Below are 24,865 nucleotides of genomic sequence, written 5' to 3'. Positions count from 1 at the left end.
ACGATTTTTTTATCTACATACTTGAAATTTTGTATATAGGGGATTCACACATGTGGTAAATATTTTAATCCATTTTCATTTGGAACAAAGGAGTGCTAGGAGGTTAAAATTGAAAAAATAGTACGTGGGGGCCGATTTTTATCTGTTCATCAACTGTTTCACGAATGCACATGTGTGTCCGGAAAACATGACAGCTTTTTTGTTAAGAATAAGTAGGTTTAGAAAGCACAATTTATAGTCGTGTCAAGCTGGTTCAATGGTTATCGTACTTGACTGACTGTTTTTAGATGTTGGTTTCAATCTCAGCTCGAGAATTTTTTGTTTTATTATTACAAGACGTGAACTGCTTAGAAAAAAAAAACACATTGCTTGTATCCACATGTCCCAGTTTCTTTCCGTTTATTTTTACTTGATTTTTTTAAAGGAATTTAACGTTACGTTTAATACCTCCTGTATTTCTGTTTATAATAAATAAGAATTCTGCATTAATTAATATATAATAATAATGCATATTTTACGATCGGGCAACGCCAGGTGGCCTGCTAGTATATATATATATATATATATATAAGTAAAGATCAACAATGACTAAGCCCCAATTATATTGATCCAAATTTAATTAATTTAAACATTGTAGGTTCCAATTATTAGATGCAACCCCCTATATACATGTGTTGGACTGAATAATTTAAATACTTACCATTATGGTATCATAATTTTGAGATATCTGTAAAACCAGCATAAACTTTATTTTTCATACTTATTTGTAATTTATTATTAGTGTTAATGTTTTCCTAAAATAACTTTTTTTTTTTTTTTTGACATATGAGAAATTTCAAATTCATTAAAATGGCAGATTCATTAGAATTTTCAAGAGATTAGTATTTTCAGGAGAATGGCAGAGACTAGCATAACGAAAACACCTAAAATGTTAGGTATGAAGAAGTATTGTGTGGAAAGTTAATGGCAGCCTTTGAGAAACAATATTTCAGATGAAAACCCAAAACTTTCAGATAGGTAGCATCAGACTTTTCTGTAAATTGTTAGGACAACTCTCAAAATTGTTGCAAAGTTTTATGATTATCTGGAGAACTCGAATATCACAAATAATTACATATGTAAAAAATAAAAAATGACAATATCTGAAAATATTATATAAATAATAAGTATCTCTCTTATTATCCCACCTCCAATCCAGAACAAATTGGATAGTTGAAAAAAAAAATGACTTTGAATTTTAACAAAAATGAATAGAAACTGTGTCCATAACGTTTGTTGCAAATTAATATGTATGACCTTAGCAATAAAAATATTAACAGGTGGAAATAAATCGATTTGTTTTATATATATATATATATATATATATATATATATATATAAAGCGGTAAAAGATGAAATTTCGATTCCTTCTTTTAATCTTGTGATTCATTTTATATTTTTGGAAAAGCAATGATAGAGGCAGGTGTAAAAAAAAAAAAAAAAAAAAAAAAAAAAAAATTTACAATTCCTAGATAATTTAAGAACACGTAACCTTTTAAAAGATCCTAATAACCTTTTAAGTTTAAAAAAATATTCTGGAGAATGAGATTGGTTTTGTTTGTGTTTATTGTTTCTTAATGCTTAGAAAATTCATATTCAAATAAGTAAATATTATTTTTGCGTATGTTTATTCCTATTTAATTCGTTTGACCCTTATTAAATGGTGGGTGGGGGAAAAATAACTAGAAAAGATTTTCTATATTTCTTTTACACGGACGGATTTTTGGGAAAAGGGAAGATAGAATTGGGGACTGCAAACTGTGGATCAAATCTTAATGCTATAGGCATGATTTTTTTTTTTTTTTTTTTTTTTTTTTACAGTATTCAACCGAGATCAAGTGATACCTTAGTTTAAAACAAAAATCATTCATCTATTAAAAAACTAATAAATTCTATGTTTCTTTTCATAAGAATTGAGGATTGATGTGGTTATATAACTGAAAGAAAATTATAAGTTATATCCATGTATCGGAATCTCAAATTTATATAATACTAGCTGGACGCTCGGCATTGCCTGGTCATACAGTACGCTTAAACATGATATTTTAATTTATGCAGATTGCGTATTATTATAGAATTAATCCTCTATTGAATATTGATATTTGGACTTGACGATCTTAAAAATAGTCTTTCTTCTCTTATAAATAAAAAAAATAGAATTTTTACGGGGGAATATTTTATGCTACACCAGCCGAGGTTACACTGGTATAGCATAAAATATTCCCCTGTAAAAATTTTTTTTCTATCTGAGAAAAGAAAGATTATTTTTAAGATGGGATTTTTTTTTTTTTTTTTGTATTTTCAATACTTATCTAATGAATTTACAAAACATATCTAAGAACACTACCAGAAATATAAATTACCTTTGTGTCAAATTTGCAAAAGATTGGCTCAGCCATTTCGGAACCTATGAGAAAGGAACTTACACTCACTCACTCACACACAGTGACTTTTATATGATAGAGATTCCTTCCTTAGTTATTCTGCATGTTACGCTTTGAAAAAAGGCAAATACAATTTTTGAAAATTAAACTGCTTAAAAAAAAAAAATTTGCAAAATTTGGCAACCCTGGACAAGAATATGAGAGTTATTTCCCTTTGATGTAGTCTCGTTTTCAAATATCATTATAATATGATCATTGTTGTAATGATGTGAAAAAGGAACTTGTAAGTGTTTTTTTACTTAAGAGAAAAGCCAGTGAAACATTATGTGTAAAAAAACATTAAAAAAAAATTGTCTGCCAAGAGGTGCTGGACTAAAGGAGTAAATTAAAGATTGTCTCTTATAATGTGACTTTTTTTTATTTGTATTGAACTATGTATCACAATATTACCTTCTGAATATTTATTAGTACTTATTGATTTATCTCATTTGGGTCGGTTCTATACAATGGACATTATTTTCATAGAAATTTTAATAAACTCATATTTGCTACGTGCTATTGGTTTTTCTGTCTAAAAAACAATTTTTTTATCAAAACATTTGTTGATTAAATATATTTCTCATTCTATGGAATTTCCACATTTGTATAGGACATTGTAGCACAATATTAATTTCTGAATATTTATTAGTACTTATTAATTTATCTTGTTTGGGTCAGTTCTATATTTAAAATACAATGCACACTATTTTCATAGAAACGTTAATAAACTTTAAACTCTTTATAATTAGACGTTCCCATATACTGCTGATCTCTATGCTAAGTCTACTTAGTAATTTATCTCTTTTTAGCATATGTGCCTCTTTAAGTCATCTAACTCTCCATCTTGCATCCCTGTCAATTATTTTGACCTCGTTCCGTAAAGAGAAGTGTGTTCCTTTTTCTTTCTAGTCCTGACTTGTCAACCAAATTTTTTTTCACACATATGAAACCACAGCAAAAAACACAAAAACAACTCCAAGAATATTAAACCATCTATGGAGCCAGTAACTTTTCTCTTTTATTTTCTAAAATGGCGACCAACATGCCTTACGAAGGTTGAAGATTGCATCGACCAAAACATTGCACAAATAACACTCAAGATGAGAACAATAGTTCGATCAAAACAAGTAATACAAACAATCAGCCCTCATCTAAAAATAATTCAAAACTGTAATAAGCCATGGAAAGAGAAAAAAACACAACGTTTCAAGCTAGTGTTTTAACTTGCTAAATTCAGAACTAAATTCCTTCATATTGTTTGGATTATTTAAATTATTGTTCTCATTTTGAGTGTTATTTGCATAATCTTTCAGCTGATGTAACTTCCAATCTTCTTCAGATGTATCTTGTCAAACTCATCAATCTTTCTCTCAAACTCCAGAATCTACACGGAATATCGAACAGAACCCTTTATTTAATCCACACGGGTAGCATGCTCTCGATCCATAAGCCATGACTCGGTAGAAGTCCTAAGTAATTCACAGTTGTAGTTTGAGTATCACCCACACTGAGGATTGAACCTTCAACCTCCATTTTCATTCAATATTTTACTGTCATTTTGTGTTTACATGGCAGCACTCGTTTTTAAAACAATGTGTTTCTGTTATTGAGCCTTTTTCTGAGAACAATTATCAATTATTTTTCTTTCATGTTATTTCTTCCCATCCTAATTTGCAGATTGTCACTATATTTTTTCACCTACAAAATCGATTCCAGTTTTTAATCTTTTAATTTACTTATTTCTGTATTATATTTGTGTAAATTTGAATGTTTTTAAGTATTTCATAAATGATTACATAGTTTAAACTTTTGCTTTTTGCAGATGAGATCCCCGTGAGAGGCTTCATCGGGCACTTAGAAGAGGGTGGATTTCTTCCACACCATCACAAGATATATCTTTGGGCCCATCTCCATTTCAATATCGAATATAATGGTAATCAGGTAAGAAATAATTTGCAATTACAACAAATTCTCCAAGTTTTTTCACACCATTTCTTTTTTGATAGCTATTATCGTGAAAATCTATCGGTTTCATGGATTTGGCCATAATATTTCCCTTTCATTTCAGAGTTCTATTCTTCAGACTGCCGTTTATGATTAGAGCTTTTTACTTTGGCTCTATTTCTATGAACAAATATAAAATTATCAATAAGAGTTTAGTCTTTCTTAGAACTGCACGCCTATGGAATTGTCTTCCTTTTTTCTGCTTTCCAGCTGACTACAATATGGTTGTCTTCAAGTCTAATGTAAACAAGTTTTTGATGAGCTGTTCCATATAAGTTAACAAATTTACTGAATCTCCATTACTAATGGTTACTATATTGTACAATTTCTTCTATACACTCTTTAACCCTTATCCTCGAGTGGCCTCTTAGCCTTGATAAGTTGTGATGCCTGTATAAAAGCCAAGTACGTCCAAGGATGGAGTACTGTTGCCACATCTGGGAAGGAGCTGCTAAAAACAGCCTATCCTGTCTTGACAGAGTACAAAATAGACTTCGTGGTTTAGTGGGGGATGCCTTCCCTGCAACCTTTGTTTTATCGCTATTTCCATGGCAGGTGCTCGTCTGACCTTTACTCCTGATCTGAAATGGAACACGTACATCAGGTCTGTTGCCAAGGACGCTGGGAAAATGGTGGGATCCTTCTACTGCTCCAGAAGATATCTCACTACTGATGCAATTCTCTATCTGTATAAAAGCCAAGTACGTCCAAGGATGGAGTACTGCTGCCACATCTGGGCAGGAGCTGCTAAAAACAGCCTATCCGGCCTTGACAGAGTACAAAATAGACTTCGTGGTTTAGTGGGGGATGCCCTTTTCTCTTCCCTGCAACCTTTGTTTTATCATTATTTCTATGGCAGGTGCTCGTCTGAGCTCCAATCCCTCGTTCCCCCCCCCTCGCCAATCTTTCACGAGAATTATCCGTCTGGCTGAAACTACTGTCAATAATTTTCCCCACTCTTTATCTGTGCCTAAATACAAATGTAGATTCCATGAGCAAAGCTTCTTTCTTAGAACTGCACGCCAGTGGAACTCTCTGCCGCTTGCCTGTTTCCCACCTAAGTCCAACATAAACAAACTCCTGACAAACCGCCCCCTTAAGTAAGACACTCTATCAAAACCCCCAATACTAATGATTACTACAATACTATCTCATTGATTACTGTACACGCAATAATCCTTTTTTTTTCTTCTTTTTTTTTTTTTTAATTCAATTTTCACCCCAAACAAGGCACAGTGCCACTTTGAAGCAGGGGGCTACTATCAAGGACTTAATTAGTGGGGTCATTATGAAGGGAGATGAGTAGAAAGATGTTTGTTAACATTACACTTGAACTTCTGCATATCAATGCAGTTGGGAAAGCAGAATCTCGGAAGGGAGTTCCAAAGACCCGCAGTTCTGGGGAAGAAACTATTGGAGTAAAAGGCTTTCTTGCACCTAGGGATCTCTACTGTAAAGGTATGAGACTTAGTAGCTTGTCGGGTTTGTCGGGGGTAGTTACGTCGGGGAGGTACAAGTGTTTGCAGTTCGTCAGAGCATTCACCATTAAAGTATTTGTAGAACAGGCAGAGGGATGCAACATCTCGTCAATGGGACAGAGGCTGTAGCCTAGATGACAGTTTAGGACCTATCAGGTTGGCGACTCTCTTTTGAACCCTGTCCAGGAGTGAGAGACAAGCAGCCGATGCACCAGCCCAGATGTGACAACAGTACTCCATACATGGGCGAATGGTTGCCTTATAGAGGTATAGGATACTGTCAGGCATAAGTAGTTTTCTAGCACGGTAGAGGGAGCCAACCTTCCTTGCAGCAGCCTTGGCAATGCTCTCAATGTATCTATTCCAGTTCATATTCCCTGTAAATGTTAGGCCGAGGAGTTTAAAAGAAAGCCTTTCAGGCAATGTGTTCTTGGCCATTGCTATTGGTGGTAGAGAAGGTTTCTTGTAGTTATTGAAGGAAACAAGCTTAGTCTTAGCAGCATTGAATGTGACCAACCATTTTTGTCCCAATTCCACTACGAATTGGAGGTCATCCTCTAGTGTTTCTGCCATTTCCTTGGATATGTGTTCATTTGTTTTCCCCTCATATCTGTTATAGAGAGTGGTGTCATCGGCAAATATACCCATCTCCAAAACAATTTTATCAGGGAGGTCGTTTATGAATATCAGGAATAATAGAGGTCTTTATCCCTGAGTGGCCTTTGGGCCTTGATAAGTGCTGAACCCCATGTAAAAAAAAAGAAAAAAAAAGGGTCACATTATTGAAAATATTTTGTAAGATTATTTGAAAAAATTCAGAACACCAAATAATGTTATATATTTTTTATTAAACAAATAAAATCATTTCCTAGATTTTTTTCTGAAACTTTCGGTAATATGTACCTTTTTCAAACAACACTTATTTTTCTTTCTTCATTTTGTTGATGGTATTAGCTGCGAAGAGTATATGCCCAATCTTGTTGACAATTGTTATGAAATCTGTATCCGATATGTCTGCGTGATTGGTGCAAATTTTACTTTTAATACCTCTGACAGAATGAAGAGAGAAAAAGTATTGTTTGAAAAAGGTGTATACCACTCAGTCTCAGAATTTTTTTTTTAAAAGATTTTATTTACTGAATAAAAAAAAAAATTATAACATTTGGTGTTCTAATATTTTTCAAATCTTAAATTATCAGTTTTTTATACAACAGAAAGAAAAGGCAAAGTCGTTTTATATCCTTTCTCAAACATTAAAGTAAAAAAAATCACTTTTCATTTCTACTAAAATGTATGATTACTTATTTAAATAGAACTATATTTACAATGATAAAAATGATACGACTGATAGGGTATAGCATAATGGTCTACTACACAAAATTTCCAGTTACGGTATAGCTAGAAATATTTTTTCAGTTATTAAATCATTTATCTTTGACAGGTTCATAAGAGTAGTGGTTTATGGGCAGAAATCAGCTCACAGTATTAATGCTGGAGCTCCTCAGAGGTCCATCCTGGGTCCAACTCTCTTCCTGGCCCACATCGATGATTTTCCAAATCACATCCTAAGATCATTCATAGACATTTATGCTGACAACACAACCATGTATGGCAACACTTCAAAGGCCGTAAACAACCAAGTTCTCTCTGATTCTCTTTCCTCTGATCTTGAGCACATGGTGCAATAGAGAAATAGGTGGCTGGTTCATTTTAATGTATCTAAAGGCAAGCTTCTATCTTTACATTATCAGCACTCTGATTCCTGTCTGACATCAATTGAAATGAATGGCTCTTGTCTTGGGGAGGCTCTATGTTTTGACAAGGTTCTGGGTTGACCTTTACTCTTGATCTGAGATGGAACACATCAAATTCATTGTCGAGGCTGCTGAGAAAATGGTGGGATTGTTCTATTGGTCCAGTAGTTATCTCGCTGCTAATGCAATTCTCTACCTGTATAAGAGTTAAGTATGTCTAAGGACGGAGTACTATTGCCGCATCTGAGTAAGAGCTACTAGCAGCACTTATCCTGCTTTGACAAAGTTCAAAATAGACTTTGTAGCCTAGTGGGGGATGCCATTTTCTCTCCCTTGCAACCTCTTTCCCACAGAAGAGACGTTGCGATCCTGTCTCTGCTTTGTTATTTTCATAGCAAGTGCTCATCTGAACTTCAATCTATAGTGCCTCCTTGCCTGACTTTCATGAAAAACACTCATCTAGCTGAAACCACTATCAATAATTTCACCACTCTTTATCTGTACTTAAACCTAAATGTAGATTTCATGAACAAAACTTCTTTCTTAGAACTGCACACCTGTGGAACTCTGTTCTGTTTTTCTGCTTTCCAACTGGCTACAATATGATCGTCTTCAAGCCCAACATGAACAAGTTCTTGATGAGCTATCCCCTTAAGTAATCTAATTAACCAAATTTTCACTACTAATGATTACTACGATATTTTCCCATTGACTATCGTGCACTCATTAACCCTTATTCTCAAGTGGCCTCCGAATGTGGATAAAATAAAATTTGTAAAAAAAAAGTACTATAATCTGGCCAACTACTACTACAAAAAAAAAAACAAAACAGTGGCACCAATATTGTTTTGTGCAAGACATTCCATTCTTCCTTAAAAGAAATTGAATCCTTTATGGCACCAATATTGTAAAAAGAATAAAGGAATGAATACAAAAAATTCCTTAAAAAGCTCCCATTTTACAGCAGCAGGCAAGTGCTTTTAGAAGGTTAGAATGCCAGACTGTTATGATAGGTAGTGACTAAGTTCTAGTCTTTGAATCTCTGTTCATGCATTTGATATGTCTAGTTACACTGATGAGTCGTGAAAAGACAAAACTCATGCCCATGCATGATATATACACACACACACATATACATACTAACATGGGTGCCTGGTGTTGCCCGGGTATTTGGAGGTGTATGTTGAGCAAAATAACGCTCAATTTTTTAACTTTGACCCCTATTATGACCTCTTAAAATTTATTGTTTTGGGCTCAAATCAAGTTATTAAGTTAGATCCATGCCCCAAGGAACCTATATATAAAATTTCAAGTGTGTAGACCCCAAATTGTCGGAGTTTGGTAGAGTCCTCAAAGGTCAAATCATTGAACTTTGACCCCTTAATCGCCAAATTTCTGGCCGAAACCGATCACATAGATTTTCCCAAATCTCAGTACCTTGTATATCAAATTTCGAGTCTGTAGACTTAAAATTGACAGAGTTATTGCATAGGGAAATGTACAGACACGCAGACATACAGATACACAGACACGTTCACTTTTATAGATATATATAGATAGGTAGATAGACTAATAGATTAAACAAAAATATATATGTATACATAAATATATATGGAAACAATTTTATGTCCACTGTAAGCTTTTTACGCAAATATTATGCAAGTATAAATCAAGTAGAATATCTGCATGAATATAATTACACGTAATAGTTAACTAAAGATGATCACCCCTAAAGAAAACCGAAAAAAACTAATAGGGAATTAATTAAAATGAATGTTTAAAAGAATATGCAAATTAGCTAGATCTTTTGCAAATGAATGCAATTCACCGACCCATATATAAGAAAATTGTCTTTTCTTTTTAAATAAATAGAAAAGACGGTTTTAATATGAATATCAATACACACAAAAGAAAAACGAATTTATAGGAGTATGTACGTATATATATATATATATATATATATTAAAAAGAAAACAATCACATTTTAGCCATTTTTAATTATAATTTTCTCTCATGAGAACCGGCAAGATTCATTAGATGAGGTTCAATCTCGACTATTCAAGATTTCCTACAGATATTATTCTAGCCTTCACAATTCCCACTTTGTGTCTGTGTGAAAGAAAGAATAATAAGAATATTCTAGCCACAGGACAACATATATGTATAGTCATCCACAAACTGTTCCACTGTATCACAGTTCTTCTGTATGCTAGACTAGCAACTTCAGGATTTAAATTCGACCTCCAAGGAGACAGTTGTACTTCTGACCATTACGCTATTTGGCTTTTGGCTGTTACTTACGAAATTACAATGATTAAACATTGTCCAAACTCCTAAGCTTTATTTGTTTACACAAAGATCATTGCTTTATATGATATGCTGCCTTATGGTTAAAGTACTTTGGTGAAGGAAATACTGTTGAATACCGATGACATGGATGTTGCCATTATAGTGGGCATCCCCACCAACATAATCTCAACCAAATCATGTTCATAACGATTTTCTTGTCTAGCACGGACACCACTGACATTGATGTTGTTAACAGTAATCATCATCATCGTACCAATCATTGTTTGAACAGGTCATATTCACATTTTTTTTTTTACTTTCTTTTTTCAAAATATACAAACACACATAATTGCTTGTATTTATATAAGTGTCTACACTCTATTCTCTATCTGTTGTATTAAACAATCTGTTATTATGAAGGATACAACTTATTCACATAATAACTCAATACTAAGTGGCTGCCGATGGTACAACTACAGAAAAACTGTTTATTAAATTGTATCTTGAGATAACTAACATTTTATGCAAAACATTTGTGTAAGACAATGCTAAGTGACCTTGCTGGTGATAAAATACAAAGTCATTTGTTTTATTTTTCCAAGTGAACTTTTAGTATTCTAAGTTTTCAAACCTAATTTTATCTCCACAATTCAACAGATTTTATTTTTATTTATTTGATCTGCTTCTTTTTACATTTGCCCAATTATCAGGATTTCTTCCCATTTAATATTTTTTTTAATTTTTTTTTTTTTTTTTTTTTCAAAATGAAGCTGGAGTTAATTAGATATAAATTTAACCCTTGCATTTTTATTTTATTTTATTTGCTTAATTACTGGAAATAACACACGATACTATAGAAAGGAGAAAGTTGCAAAATATAGACAATATATTTTGTATATTTTATGTCATGGCTTATAAAAAAATGAACAGAATTTTCTTTGGCATCTAATTATCATCCATTGACAATTTTATTAAACTTTGAAAAAGAAATATTTTCTAAGAATCATATTAGAATTGGCTAGACTTTACCATTGATTTTCTTTTGTTATGTTTATATATATATATATATATATATATATATATATATATATATATATAATCGACTTGAAATATCAGGTTTGGTCTGGCAAAAGGCCCATAATGGGATGGACTTGATCGACTGCCTTCAGAACTCTTTCTTTTCACCCTTTTTCTATCTCAAGCATATATATAGCATATTGCCACTTCGATGTAAAGGGCTACTATTTAGAACAATGTTTACAGGGGTGTGAGGAGATACGTGAGATGTTTGTTTACATGTAAATTTCTGCATGTTAGTACATTCAGAGAAATAGCAAACGGCGAATTCTAAATTCTGTTATTCATAGGGAAGAAACTATTAATGTATATACAAAGTTTGTTCTAAAAGTAATGCCTCCTTTTTTTTTCTGCCCGAATGGATCAGGCGGGATTGCAAATTGCATCGTTATGATGTATTCATTATTTTAAACTTTCATCCCTCTGTTGCAGATATTGACGGTGTGAGACTCTTAGAAAGAAACCCATATCATGGATGTGTGTCAGAAGCAGAGATGAATAATTGAATTCTTTGCGGAAGTGCATTGAAAATGGTGGTGACTATGTAAAAAAATAAATTCTTCAGCACAAAAAAATTGCTCGTTTTAATGGTACCACTCTGGTCTTCATAGCTCTTCAACTTTTTGAGTTAAGAAAATAGGAGTCTTTACTTTTGGAACAATCTTTATATATATATATATATATATATACACAGACGGCAAAAAGAAAGTCCGCACTTGTAATTTATTAAAACACTGTAAATTTAAGCTAAATTTAATGCAACTGTTTAAACAAAATATACCTCATTGATTGTCCTTTTATTCTTCTATAATTTTACCTGTTCATATTTGACTTTTAATTGAAATATTCTAGTGTTCACGTCAATTTAAAAAAATAACTTCAAATTGAGGAGGCAAAAAGAAAGTCCGCACAATGGAAAATTGTTATTTGAATGTAACTTTAGGACATTAACGCAACACATATATAACAGGAACACAATGAACTAGTTAATAGTTAGTAGCATAGCCTTTCTGCAATTTGACAGCCTGCAATTTTTTGAGAATTCCTTGAATGAGACCGCAGCAATACTCTGGGGAAAGGGCATCCTACTTTTGTTTAATTTTTGTCGAAAGTTCTTCCAAATTTGAAATTTTATCATTGCGTAGTTGGTGCTTGATGTAATGCCATACATTTTCGATAGGATTGAAGTCTAGAGATTGTGCAGGCCAATCCAAACACGGAATATCATGCTCTTCCAGGAGCCTCTTGACATTGCCAGCTGTGCGAATGGGAGCATTATCCTGCAGAAAGATGGGATTATCATTCAAATTCCAACCAAAGTAGGGTAGAAAATGCTCAGTCAACATATTAATGTATTTGGTCGAATTAATTTGATCTTGCAAGCGAACTACAGGCCCTGAACCATTGGTACTAATAATGCCCCACACCAAAACTGAACCTCCACCACCTTGTAGCGTTGAAACTGAGCACTTAGGATTAAATTCTTTATCTTTCTTCTGACGGACGTACTGCCTAACATCACTGTCTAGCCTATTGAACTTGCTTTCGGCGCTAAAAAGCACTTTTGACCAATATGAAGAGTCATGATCTTCATTGCATCTGACAAAGTTCAAACGGCGCTTTCTGTTCTTTACAGAAATCATTGGCTTGCATCTTATCTTAACAAATTAAATTCCTTTAATCCGTTCTTGACAGTAGAATGAGAGCACTTTTTTAACAAGATTGCATTGTTGTTGGATTTGGGGAGCCGTTTCAAATCTGTTTCTTAGGCTGCGGATCTTGATAGCATTGCCTTCCCTGTCTAGTACGACCAGATTTAGGAGCATCACGAACACTGCCGGTGTTTTGGTGCTTTTTCAGTCTTTCATACCATTTTCTCATCACATTTCAATATGTGGCCGATTTCTTGATTGGATAAACCAGAAAGGTGGAGATTAATGAGCTCCTGACGATCACTAAGAGAATGTCATAGCATATGGACTAAATGTTACGTTGTATAACCTGGAGCAACAACAATTACGATTAGAGATGCTTTGTTGCCTGTTGGGGGATGTTTTAACTGATTTAGGGGTGATGATTTAAGTTGGTTTTAAGCGAATTTGTTGCTGCGAACTTTCTTTTTGCCTCCTCAATTTGAAGTTATTTTTTTAAGTTGACGTGAACACTAGAATATTTCAATTAAAAGTAAAATGTGAACAGGTAAAAGTATAGAGGAATAAAAGGCGAATCAAATGAGGTATAGGTTGTTTAAACAGTTACATAAAATTTAGCTTAAATTTGCAGTTTTTGAAAAAATTACAAGTGCAGACTTTCTTTTTGCCAGCACTGTATATATATTATCTTGCGTATGACATGACTTGAGTTTGAAACGAGCTTTTGTTTCTAAAGTGTAAAAGTAAAACTAAATTCTGGTGTATAATACAACTACATCGTTGTGCCATTCCTGTGTGAATTTTGTTTTGTTACTCTATGGTAAAGATCACCGTGTATTGTATATAAATATATATCTGTTACAATTAGTTGGTAAAAAAAAAAAAAAAAAAAAAAAATGCCGGGCAATACTATTTCAAGTGTTTAGGGGAAAGAAGAAAGCAAATAACATATTAAACATTTCTGCCGGTTTAATTCAATTTAGAATCAAATTTTGGACTTTATTTCAATAATTAAAAAAAAAAAATATTTTCTTTCTTTGATTTTTTTTTTCTTTTTTTATTATTACATTTTCACCCCAAACAAGCACAATGCCACTTTGATGTAGGGGGCTACTATCAGGATCATAATTCGTAGGGATGTAGTGTAGGGAGTTGAGCAGCAAGATGTCTGTTCACATTACACTTGAACTTCTGCATGTCAGTACAGTTTAGGAAGCAGGAATCCGGAAGGGAATTCTAGAGTCTAGCAGTTCTGGGGAAGAAATTATTAGAATATAAGGCTTTCTTACATCTGGGGATCTTTAATGTGTAGGGGTATGACTTTGCTGCTTGTAGGATTTGATGGGGTATTTACATCGAGGATGTACAAGGGCTTGTAGTTCGTCGGAGCATCCACTGTTAAAATACTTGTAAAACAGGCAGAAGGATGTAACATTTCGTCGATGGGACAGAAGTTGAAGCCTAGATGACAGTTCAGGACATATTAGGTTGGCGACTCTCTGTTGAACTGTCCAGAAGTGAGAGATTAGTAGCAGATGCACCAGCCCAAAAGTGACAACAATACTACATACATGGGCAAATGGTGGCCTTAAAGAGGTTCAGGTTACTTTCAGGGAGTTTGAAAGAAGCACTTTCAGGTAATGTATCATTAGCCATAGCTAATGGTGGTTGAGAAGGTTTCTTGTAATTATTGAAGGAAACAAGCTTAGTCTTGGCAACATTGAATGTGACCTTCCATTTTTGTCCCCATTCCACTACAGATTGGAGGTCTCCTCTAGTGTTTCTGCCATTGCCTTGGATATGTGTTCATTAGTTTTCCCTTTGTGCCTGTTATAGAGCGCAGTGTCCTCAGTAAATATACCCATCTTGGAGACAATTTTATCAGGGAAGCCATTTATGATTATTAGGAATAATAAAAGTCCAAGGATCGACCCCTGAGGTACACCTGCATTTATATCATAATTTTTAGATGTACGACCGTCAAGGACGACCTGGATTTTTCTCTTATTTAAGAAGGATTTAATTATGTTAAGTATTTGTCCAGTGATACTGTATGATCTGATTTTCTTGAGAAGACCATCATGCCATACCCTGTCAAAAGCCTTAGATATATCTAGGGCTACCGCTCTATCCTCCCCTGCTTTGTCCAGTGTATGGTACATATGTTCAGAAATTACAGTTAGGATATCTGCTGTAGAACAGGCTTGCCTAAATCCATATTGTTGGTCGATCAGAAGTTTACCAACTGTCAAGTGATGGACTTGGTGAAAAGAGGGAGGAGACTAATGAGGCGATAATTTAATGAGTCAGTATTTTTGCTAGAATTCTTGTAAACTAGTTCCACGGAAGCAGTTTTCCAGCAGTCAGCAAGATTTGTTAAGGCATTTGTTGTAAAGTTTGGAGAGGACTGGAGCAACCAATCAATTTTCTTTCTATAACAATCAATACTTTTTTCTTTTTTCAATTTCAGATATTTTCTTTCAATATATTTTTATCCTTTTTACTTTTAAAAATTTTAAAGTTTCAGATATTTTTGTTCCTTTTTTAAATTTTCCACTTTCAGATATTTTCTTTCTATAGCAATGTTTTTTTCCAACATTTTTTTAGTTTCAGATTTTTTATTTTTATTACAATTAATGTTTTTTTTTTTCTTTTTTAAATTTTCCACTTTCAGATATTTTTTAATCTCTAACTATCAATACATTTTTACATTTTAAAAATTTTCCAATTTCAGATATTTTCTTTCTATAACAATCAATACTTTTATCTTTTTTTACTTTAAAAAATATTCCGGTTTAAGATATTTTTTCCTTTTTTAAATTTTCCACTTTCAGATATTTTCTTTGTCTTTTTTTTTTTTTTAACTTCTCCGATTGAAGTATTTTTTATATCAGTATCGGCGAGAACACTGGCGAAGCATACTTTTTTTATTGTCATTTTTGGACTGAGAGCATACACGTATAACATATTATCCATTACAAGTACAATGTCATACACATTTCACTAAAATATTAAATTTTTCCTCACGTTAAAGGAAATAAATGAACCGGGTTTCCAATTATGTGTTTCTCCTCTGAATCTAGTTTTTAATGAATTTCCTGTCTTTAAGATAAAATACCTGAAATGATAGCGATTTAAAAAAAAAATAAATATGCCAACATATTAAATATTATTTAAGACCACTAAACATTTCTGAAAACATGTATTTTTTTTTTGTTTTAAAATAAAATAGTTAATGAGAAACTTTGAATTAACATAGAATTAGTCTTGTTGCTCCATGAAATATACAGCATGTTTGGAAAATCGGTGGCATAACTTTAGGATTATGTTCTATATGTGTATAGATTCTATATGTAGGGTTATGCTATGAGATTCTATGTGCAGGGGTTACTTTTTTAATAGCACTTCATTACTAATCTACTGTCTTTTGCAATCTATTTTTACCTCTGCATGGTCTTTAGTTTGTGTTAATCATATTTATTTGATCTCTTATATTCTGTTAACTGAAAGGAGGGCCAACATTGACAAATGTATGTGGCAACACCAGACCCAGACTTATTTTACCTATGATCCTGCCATAGGGATAATGTTCATTTATTATTATAAAGGCTTCCTTTCTAGGGCAATTGCTCTTGACATATCAAAGGCCTTCAATAAGGTATGGCATAAAGGCCTACTTCACAAGATTCCCAGCTACGGTATAACTGGAAATGTTTTCTCAATTATTAAATCATTTCTCTCTGATAGGTTCATAAGAGTAGTTGTTGATGGGCAGAAATCAAAAGCCCACAGTATTAATGCTGGTGTCCCTCAAGGGTCCATTCTGGGCCTAACTCTCTTCCTGATCTACATCAATGATCTCCCAAAACACATACTTAAATCATTCGTTGGCATCTATGCTGATGACACGACCATCTATGGCAACACATCAAAGGCCGTAAATGACAAAGTTCTCTCTGATTCTCTCTCCTCTGATCTTGAGTTGTGCTACAATAGGGGAAGAGATGGGTAGTTACTTTTAATGCATCTAAAACCAAGCTTCTATCTTTACATTATCTGGCATCAATTGAAATGGATGGCTCTCGTCTTGGGGAGGCTCCATGTTTTGACAAGCTTCTGGGATTGACCTTTACTCCTGATCTGAAATGGAACACGTACATCAAATCTGTTGCCAAAGTCACTGGAAAAATGGTAGGATCCTTCTACCGCTCCAATAGATATCTCATTACTGATGCAATTCTCTATCTATATAAAAGCCAAGTACGTCCAAGGATGGAGTACTGCTGCCATATCTGGGAAGGAGCTGCTAAAAACAGCCTATCCTGCCTTGACAAAGTACAAAATAGACTTTGTAGCCTAGTGGGGGATGCCCTTTTCTCTTCCCTGCAACCTCTCTCCCACAGAAGGGACGTTGCGAGCCTATCATTGTTTTATCGTTATTTCCATGGCAAGTGCTCGTCTGAGCTCCAATCTCTGGTCCTCCTTCGCCAATCTTTCATGAAAACCCTCGTTTAGCTGAAACCACTGTCAGTAATTTTCCTCACTCTTTATCTGTGCCTAAATCAAAACGTAGATTCCATGAACAAAGCTTCTTTCTTAGAAGTGCACGCCTGTGGAACTCTCTTCCGTTTGCCTGTTTCCCACCTGACTACAACCTGGATGTCTTCAAGTCCAACATAAATAAATTCCTGATAAACCGCCCCCTTAAGTAAGACACTTTATCAGATCTCCATTACTAACGATTACTACGATATTGTCCCATTGATTAGTGTACATGCTAATCTTGTAATGGTTCTAGAGCTATTGCTTTGTGGATGAACTGTAAGTTGCAGTGTAGCCAAACCAATAAAGTCTCCTCTTTTAAAGAGTTTCGTTAAAGGGGATGATCCTGCATCTATTATAACATGAAGCAAATAATTTTATAAAACCTCTTGTTAACTGAATTTTTGTTCAGAAATTTTTTATGAATAACATAATTTCTTTTAGATACTCGGCTTCTGCTGTCTGCAGCTTATTTGAAAATGCTATTCTCTAAATAGATTACTCATTATTTACTTACGTTGCGAGCCTATCCTTGTTTTATCGTTATTACCATGGCAGGTGCTCGTCTGAACTCCAATCTCTGGTCCCCCCTCGCCAATCTTTCACAAAAAACACCCGTCTAGCTGAATCCACTGTGAAAAATTTCCCCCCACTCTTTATCTGTGCCTAAATCAAAACGTGGATTCCATGAACAAAGCTTCTTTCTTAGAACTGCAACCCTGTGGAACTCTGTTCTGTCTGCCTGCTTCCCACCTGACTACAACTTGGATGTCTTCAAGTCCAACGTTAACAAATTCCTAAGTAAACACTTCATCAAATCTCCACATTAACGTACTGTACTTGCAATAACCCTTATCCCTGAGTGGCTTCCGGGCCTTGATAAGTGGTGACCACCATGTAAAAATAAAAATAAAAAAAAACTCACTAGGAGTTTTCACACGAGTCATTATCAGTGATTGCTCAATGGTGTTTTGTGAACTGAGTGACAAGTCTTCCCAGATTTCTAGTACTCTCTGCCTCATTCGAATAGCTGTTGTAAATCATTTTGCATTACCACATCAGTGGTTTGTCACTGTCCACTGTTGGCATTCTCATAAATTTAAGTGACAACAAGCCAACACATCATATGAGTACTCTCAGAACCCTTCAAGTGTATGTCAGCTTCCCTTTTCATTCTTTCCATTCTTTTTGACTCTTCATGACTATACAAACCGTTTTTTTTTTTTTTTTTTTTTTTTTTGTGGAAGTGAAGAGCTCAGATTATGAGATTTTTGTGTCAGTTCCTTTAAAACACAGAAATCTTTGATTTGTCAGATTTTTTTTATTATTTTGTCGGCTGTTATTACGTCCAGTCTCATTGCTTGAATGAGTTTACTTGTTTGTACCTACATGTCACAGAGAGTTTTATGATTTCCAGTTTTCAATACTGTTTCCATTTTGTGCCTGTATCATTCATCTGCATTTTCAAAGTGTAGACGTTTGCATAGTTCCAAATAGACTGCCTTCATCACACTGTTATGTATGTTTTCTATTATTATCATTACTACTACTACTACTACTAATAATAATAATAATGATAATAATAATAATAGATAACTAATACTACTACTATTAATAGTTTTAAAAATAACACTGAAGATGAGAACATTAGTCCGATTAATTCAAATAATACAATCATTCCTCATCTCCAAAAATTAAAAACTTTAAAAATAGATCACTCATCTATTTTTTTATTTGCATCTCCACTTGTTTGGCACAAGGCCACCAGCTTTAAGTGCTCTCCTCGATGTAAGCATTACATTTACTTAATTTTTTATTTACGTTGCTTTCTAAATCACACACACATTTCCAGAAAACGGAGCTGTTAAGCCTGATATAGTGATATGGGACAAGAGGGAGAAAGTAGCAACCCTAGTTGAAGTAAGTGTCCCTAACAATACTGGCCTTAACAGAGCTTAGAGAGAGAAGATAACAAAATACCAAGGCAACTTATGTATGATATGAAAAGAAACTGTAATCTTAAGATCTCCATCATTTTAGTAATTATAGGAGCAATCGGACTCATGACAAAGAATTTCAAAAACTCTGTTGAATATACCCGATGAACCAAGTGCAAGAAAAATAAAATGTTAGCATACTGTTGTACATTTTTGTTTAGTTTATCAAACAAAATTGCACCCAAAGGAACGATTAGAATCATAAAAAGATCTCTCGACTCTCCAGTGACTGAATTTGTGGGTGATTGTCTGACATCCGGTAGGATGCCCTATCTCCATGAAAACAAAATGACAAGAAAATTGAAACAAAAAAGAGAATCCATACATTGAAACCCATACACATTCTTGTTAGCATCAACTATAAAAAAAAGTAATTTTAATTTATTTGATTTACAATATAAAAACATTTGTTTCTTTCTCTTTCGTTTTTCTCGCCCCCCCCCCTTGCCTTTCCCTCTCCCTCTATCTTTCTCTCTCTCATAAAAATGTGACTAGTTGTTGGCGCACTGTACATTTTTGTCTAGTTTATCAAACAAAAACTTCCTAAAAGCCATGTCCTCTCTCTCAGTGTGTGTGTGTGTGTGTGTATCAGTCATAAGAGTTGTTATACGATGCCCACTTCATTCTGTGACAAACATTATTTCTTAGTCTTATGTGTTGATATTTAAATTAAAGTCAAACCGTTTTTTTTTGTTTTTTTTTTCAAAATTACCAATCATCATTGATTAAGAAAAAAACAAACGAAAACCAGAGAAAAGGAAAACAACTTTATCATTGAAAAAATGAAACATTGTTAGAAAATCATTAAAATTAGATTTTTTTGTTGTAATTAGCCATTAATACATGGAACTTTCTCGCACAATGTAATAAAATCCATTTTCCCTTTTAGCCTTCAGGGGGAAATCTCTCTCTCACGTTCTCACCCTCTCTCTCTCTCTCCTCTTATGGAGTTTTTTTTTTTTTAATTTCTCTCTCTGTTATCTCTCTTTTTCTTTGCGTTATATATTGCATTCTGTTATCCCTTTCTATATTTTCCTTTTTCTGTTTTTCTCTCTCACACAAATTTTTTTTTTTATTTCTCTCTCTCTCTCTCTCTCTCTCTCTCTCTCTCTCTCTCTCTCTCTCTCTCTCATTTCTCTCTCACGCTGTTATCTTTCACTATTTTCCCCTCTCTTTCTCCTTCGCTGTTATTTTACTCTTTGTTTTTACTCTTTTTCTTGGTTTTTTCTCTTTCTTCTTCCTTTGACCAACTCTTTCTTCTGTCTCCCCCTCCTCTCTGTCTCCCCTGCTTCGCTCTGATCTATCCTATCTCTCCCTCTCATTATTCCTTTCATTCTACTTAAGCATGTTACATAACGATATATGGACGCATCTAACAATTATGTAAAAAAAAAAAAAAAAAATAGCTCAAGCGTGACAAACCAACCAACCGACAACCCATCCTCATATAGTATGAATGCCTCTAAAACATGGTTTCATTTATTTTTATCTATTTCTTGGAATTATGAATAATTTTAGTTTTTGTTTCTACAAATTCAAACTTTTTCAATCTCTCTCTCCATCTCTCTCTCTCTATATATATATGTGGGTGTGTATGTGTGTGCCCATGCGCATAACTCATAAAAGAATATATTTCTAGAGTTCCTTCTAAGGTAATTAGATTTGTTTTATGCTAATTGTCCAGTAGTTCTAACTAATCACACCAAACGTTGGATAGAATGAGAGAAGTGCACCTATCTCTTAACAATTGCCGTCTTCACGTACAATGATTATAAACACATAATATTCATCTGACAAAAATGATTTTTGTTAATGCATTTTCCTGAAATAAATTCTAAATAATTTCAATGCATCTGTCTTTTTTCGAAAAATGAAATCGGACATAAAAGGTGAGGCTAATTAAAAGAAGTAGATCTGTGAAATAGATTTCAAGTCTAATATGTCAGCATGAATTTACAGATGGATGTAACCAGATGTCTTTTGAATTGTCTGCCAAATCCTCATCACTTTTTAGAATTTTATCTTTTTAGATATATTTAAAATACTTGTGTTGATTAAAAAAAAAAAACAACAAAAAAAGGAAGGAAAAACTTTTAACCTAATAGTAATCCATCATCGAGTTAGCTCCCTTGATTTCTTTATATTAATGAATCATTCTGATTGGCTGAATGCATGAATTGAGAGAGATGTCTTAAAAATTGCAATTTCCCATTTCGATTCCTGTCAAGTTCGAATCTATTGAAAACCTTTTCAATCAGATAAACTCATATCATAGTTTGAAGAGACAGCTGTAAAACAAAATGCTTCCTGGTTTTTCTTTCTATGTCGAAATTCCGTTGGTAGGAGAGTAGAAAGTGGACTTTGGGCTTTCCTTTCAGCAGCCTCGTAACTCTTGCTTACCTTATTTTATCCTTTAGTCCTCACATTCCATGAGCGATATTTCTGACAAGGGGGGGCATCGCTGATTTCTAGGTTGGTATCTATTCATCAACACTCATCACTGGCTAGTTTTTAACTTTGAAGTAATATTTTTAGCTCCTTTCATCAAGTGGCTTCACACCTCGTCTGGAGCAATTTCCATTAAAAAAATAATTTAATATTTCCAAAATAATTTTATGCTGAAATCATGTTAATACATAAAGTCAACTAGATAAGGATGTTTCTTTTCTTTTCTTTTTTTGTATCATTCATAGATCCATGTTGTTAAGATAAAAGATTAGACTTTTAACTACATCTAAGTAGCTCTATAAAAATGCTTCGACTTTGATTTGGTCATATCTTAGGGTTAAAATAGCATTTTAACAGTCTACAATATTATTATACATGTTATAGAACTTTTTTTATTTTGTAAGTTTGAAATAGCATGTTCCTCTATATATAATGTTTAATTTTGAAAGAATTTTCGTCTGTCACACTTATGTTGGAAATAGCATTTTCTGTGCAATGGAATCTCATTTTATCTGCAAACTAAGCGTCTAAATATAACAGCCATCTTGGGACGTTTCTCCTCTGAAATGAAGGGAAAGCACCCATGTTTTCAGATGCTATAGTTACATTCCTTTATCTGCTGCTTCAAAATTTACGATTACTAATTTTGTATATATACTAGCAGGACCCGTTTCTCGGTTTTGCCCAAAAGAGAGATAAAAGAATGCTATATATATATATATATATATATATATATATATATATATATATATATATATCAAATATTATTTTTGAGTTGCTTTGTTTTGTTTTGGTTTATTTTATTGTGTAAAATTGTTTTTTATGTACATGTTAACCGGAAACATTTAATATAATTTATGTGCCTTATTTCAGTGTGGTAGTAAAGAAAATGTATTTCCTATATTAGTTTCGTAAATTAGTGAAATTGTAATTCTTTTAAGTTAAACATTACGCAAATTAAGGACCCCCCCCCCACACACACACTTCATAAAGTAAATGTAAAAAAAATGGACCAATACTCTGTGTATTACAAACAGTTAAAATGAAATAGGCTGATGATATGCCAGCACCAAGCTTTTCATATAAAAGTGAGAATTCCACCACCACAAAAGAAAGATAAAATGTCTATGAAAAATGGTTGGAAAATGCTTAAACCTTTAGGTCTAGAGTCTTTCCGTGAAGGAGAAATCCTTCTTGACTGAAGTTCTTGAATCCAAATGTCTTAAGAACTTTCCGCAGCATGTTTCTGTCAACTAACTTTGTTAAAAAAAAGAGAATATACATTCAGGAACGTTTTTTTTTCTGTTTACATGTACATGTGAACTGGAAGCATTTAAAATAAGTTATGTGTGCATTAGTCTTAGATTTTCTTCAAACCTAACATCCAAATCATACGGCCATCTTGGGACGTTTCTTCTCTGTAAACAGAAAGGTTTATTTGTGCTTTTAGAATAACATAGTATGTATAGAATCTTTCAAAGTGTAAAATACGAATATTTTTTTAATTGTAAATTAAAACGTCTACAAATATTATGATGTAGAATTTGTGTTGTGTGTATACCAAATTTATTTTTTGAATTGTAAATTAAAATGTCTACAAATATTATGATGCAGAATTTGTGTTGTGTGTATACCAAATTTAGGTAAAAATGGTATAAGTGCATGAATAGGAAAAGAATGGCACAAAATAAAAATATAGATGAAAATCTTACAATGAGTTCATCAAAATAATGGTGCAATGCATAAAGGCAAATCTTTAAGAAGTTTGTCGATATAAAAAGAAAGTATACTTACATTTAAAGGTTAAGGATCATCAGCTAACCTCATAACAAATGAAATTCTATTTTTTTAGGCGATTATGTGTGTGGGTAATTCAGGTGAAGGCGTTAATCTGTCAGATTACTGAATTTTTTTTTTCTCTGTTGGGTCTTGTTTTTTCAGGAATATCACTTAATTCCTATTTAAAGGTATTGTAGTTGGAACCTCACCCACTCCCAAACAAAAACTTAAAATCGATTTTATTTGCTTGGAAACAACACAATGAATTTTTATTAAACATTTACTTTTAAATATTGAAAACAAGAGAAAGGGTGCCGAGCTACAACTCTTTCAGACAGTCCTAATTTTTTCTCACAGAATTGTTTGTGTTTTGTGCCATTTTTTCCACCTATTTATTCACTTGTGGCATATTTACTGGTGTCATTTTTACGGACCAGCCCTCATATTCACTATGTAATTTATAGGATGGTCAAAGAAATGATTATGAGGTTAGATTTTCTGAAATCTTTTTCCTGCTTTCTTTCTTTTATTTTGGTAAAAAATTCCATGTATTAATTATTCATCCAGTTGAAACAGAAACGGAGTTAGCTGCCTTGATCATCGTTCTATTATCCTAACAGTAACAAAAAACCAAAGCAATTTTGAAACTTTTCAGCTGTAATTTGTGGCCAGAATCGAGTTAAAAGCCAAATGCATGGTTATGTTTATAAAATCATTTATTTTTAAAAAGTTATTATCTGTTTTCTTTTTGTATTTGGGGTGCCCCAAAAATGAAGCAATGCTTTCCATGTAGTTTGATTGAAATGTTCGACATCAGTCAGGTTGCATACAGTCATATCACACACTTGAACCAAGTTCTTGTTACTTTACCATGTTCCTAGTGCCCAGAATATCTAAACGTATTATGAATTTGATGCAAGGGGTTACATGCTGTACATGGTTAAGGCACATGAAATGCAAAGTATTTAAGGCATCCGTAATCACCCATACCAAGTTTACTATTGAATTGCTAAAAGGTAATTGCTTAAAATGGATTTTAAATTTAAATAGGGTGCACTTTGTGCTTATCTGCATATCATGAATCGACATTTTGTCATGCAATGTACACCTCATGTTACAATCAACAAGAGCAACTTTTCCTAATTGATTTTCAAAGAATCTGTGGTTACCGAGCCTGGAACTGTAATCCTAGTCCTAATATTTACACCCTACAACACTTCAGCCAATTGATAATCTTTTCTGATGAATTAGAGAGCTTACGCAAATTTAAACCAACTCAGTTTTTATCATATTGCTATTAATCATCAGGAAAATTTTAGTTGATCCAAACATTGGAGCACATACACAAGGAATTGAAAGATAATGACGTATTGTCAAGATTCG

At 33.3% G+C, this 24,865-nt stretch overlaps 1 protein-coding gene across 1 annotated transcript in view; it reads left to right on the top strand.

Moving 5' to 3' along the window:
• The window catches only part of LOC145279692 (transmembrane 9 superfamily member 1-like), a 918,708-nt gene that overhangs the window by 746,853 nt on the left and 146,990 nt on the right, over nt 1–24,865 (top strand). Inside the window, exon 5 of the mRNA XM_080130972.1 lies at nt 4,285–4,403. Within this exon, the coding sequence (XP_079987098.1) occupies nt 4,285–4,403 (119 nt within the window). The remainder of the gene's footprint in view (nt 1–4,284; nt 4,404–24,865) is intronic.

This window comes from Euprymna scolopes, chromosome 7 (genome assembly GCF_053919585.1).
Source record: "Euprymna scolopes isolate OS-2025 chromosome 7, ASM5391958v1, whole genome shotgun sequence".
NCBI lineage: Eukaryota > Metazoa > Mollusca > Cephalopoda > Sepiida > Sepiolidae > Euprymna > Euprymna scolopes.
The sequence above is the reverse complement of the archived record's forward strand: the minus strand, read 5'-3'. Positions and strand labels throughout refer to the sequence as shown.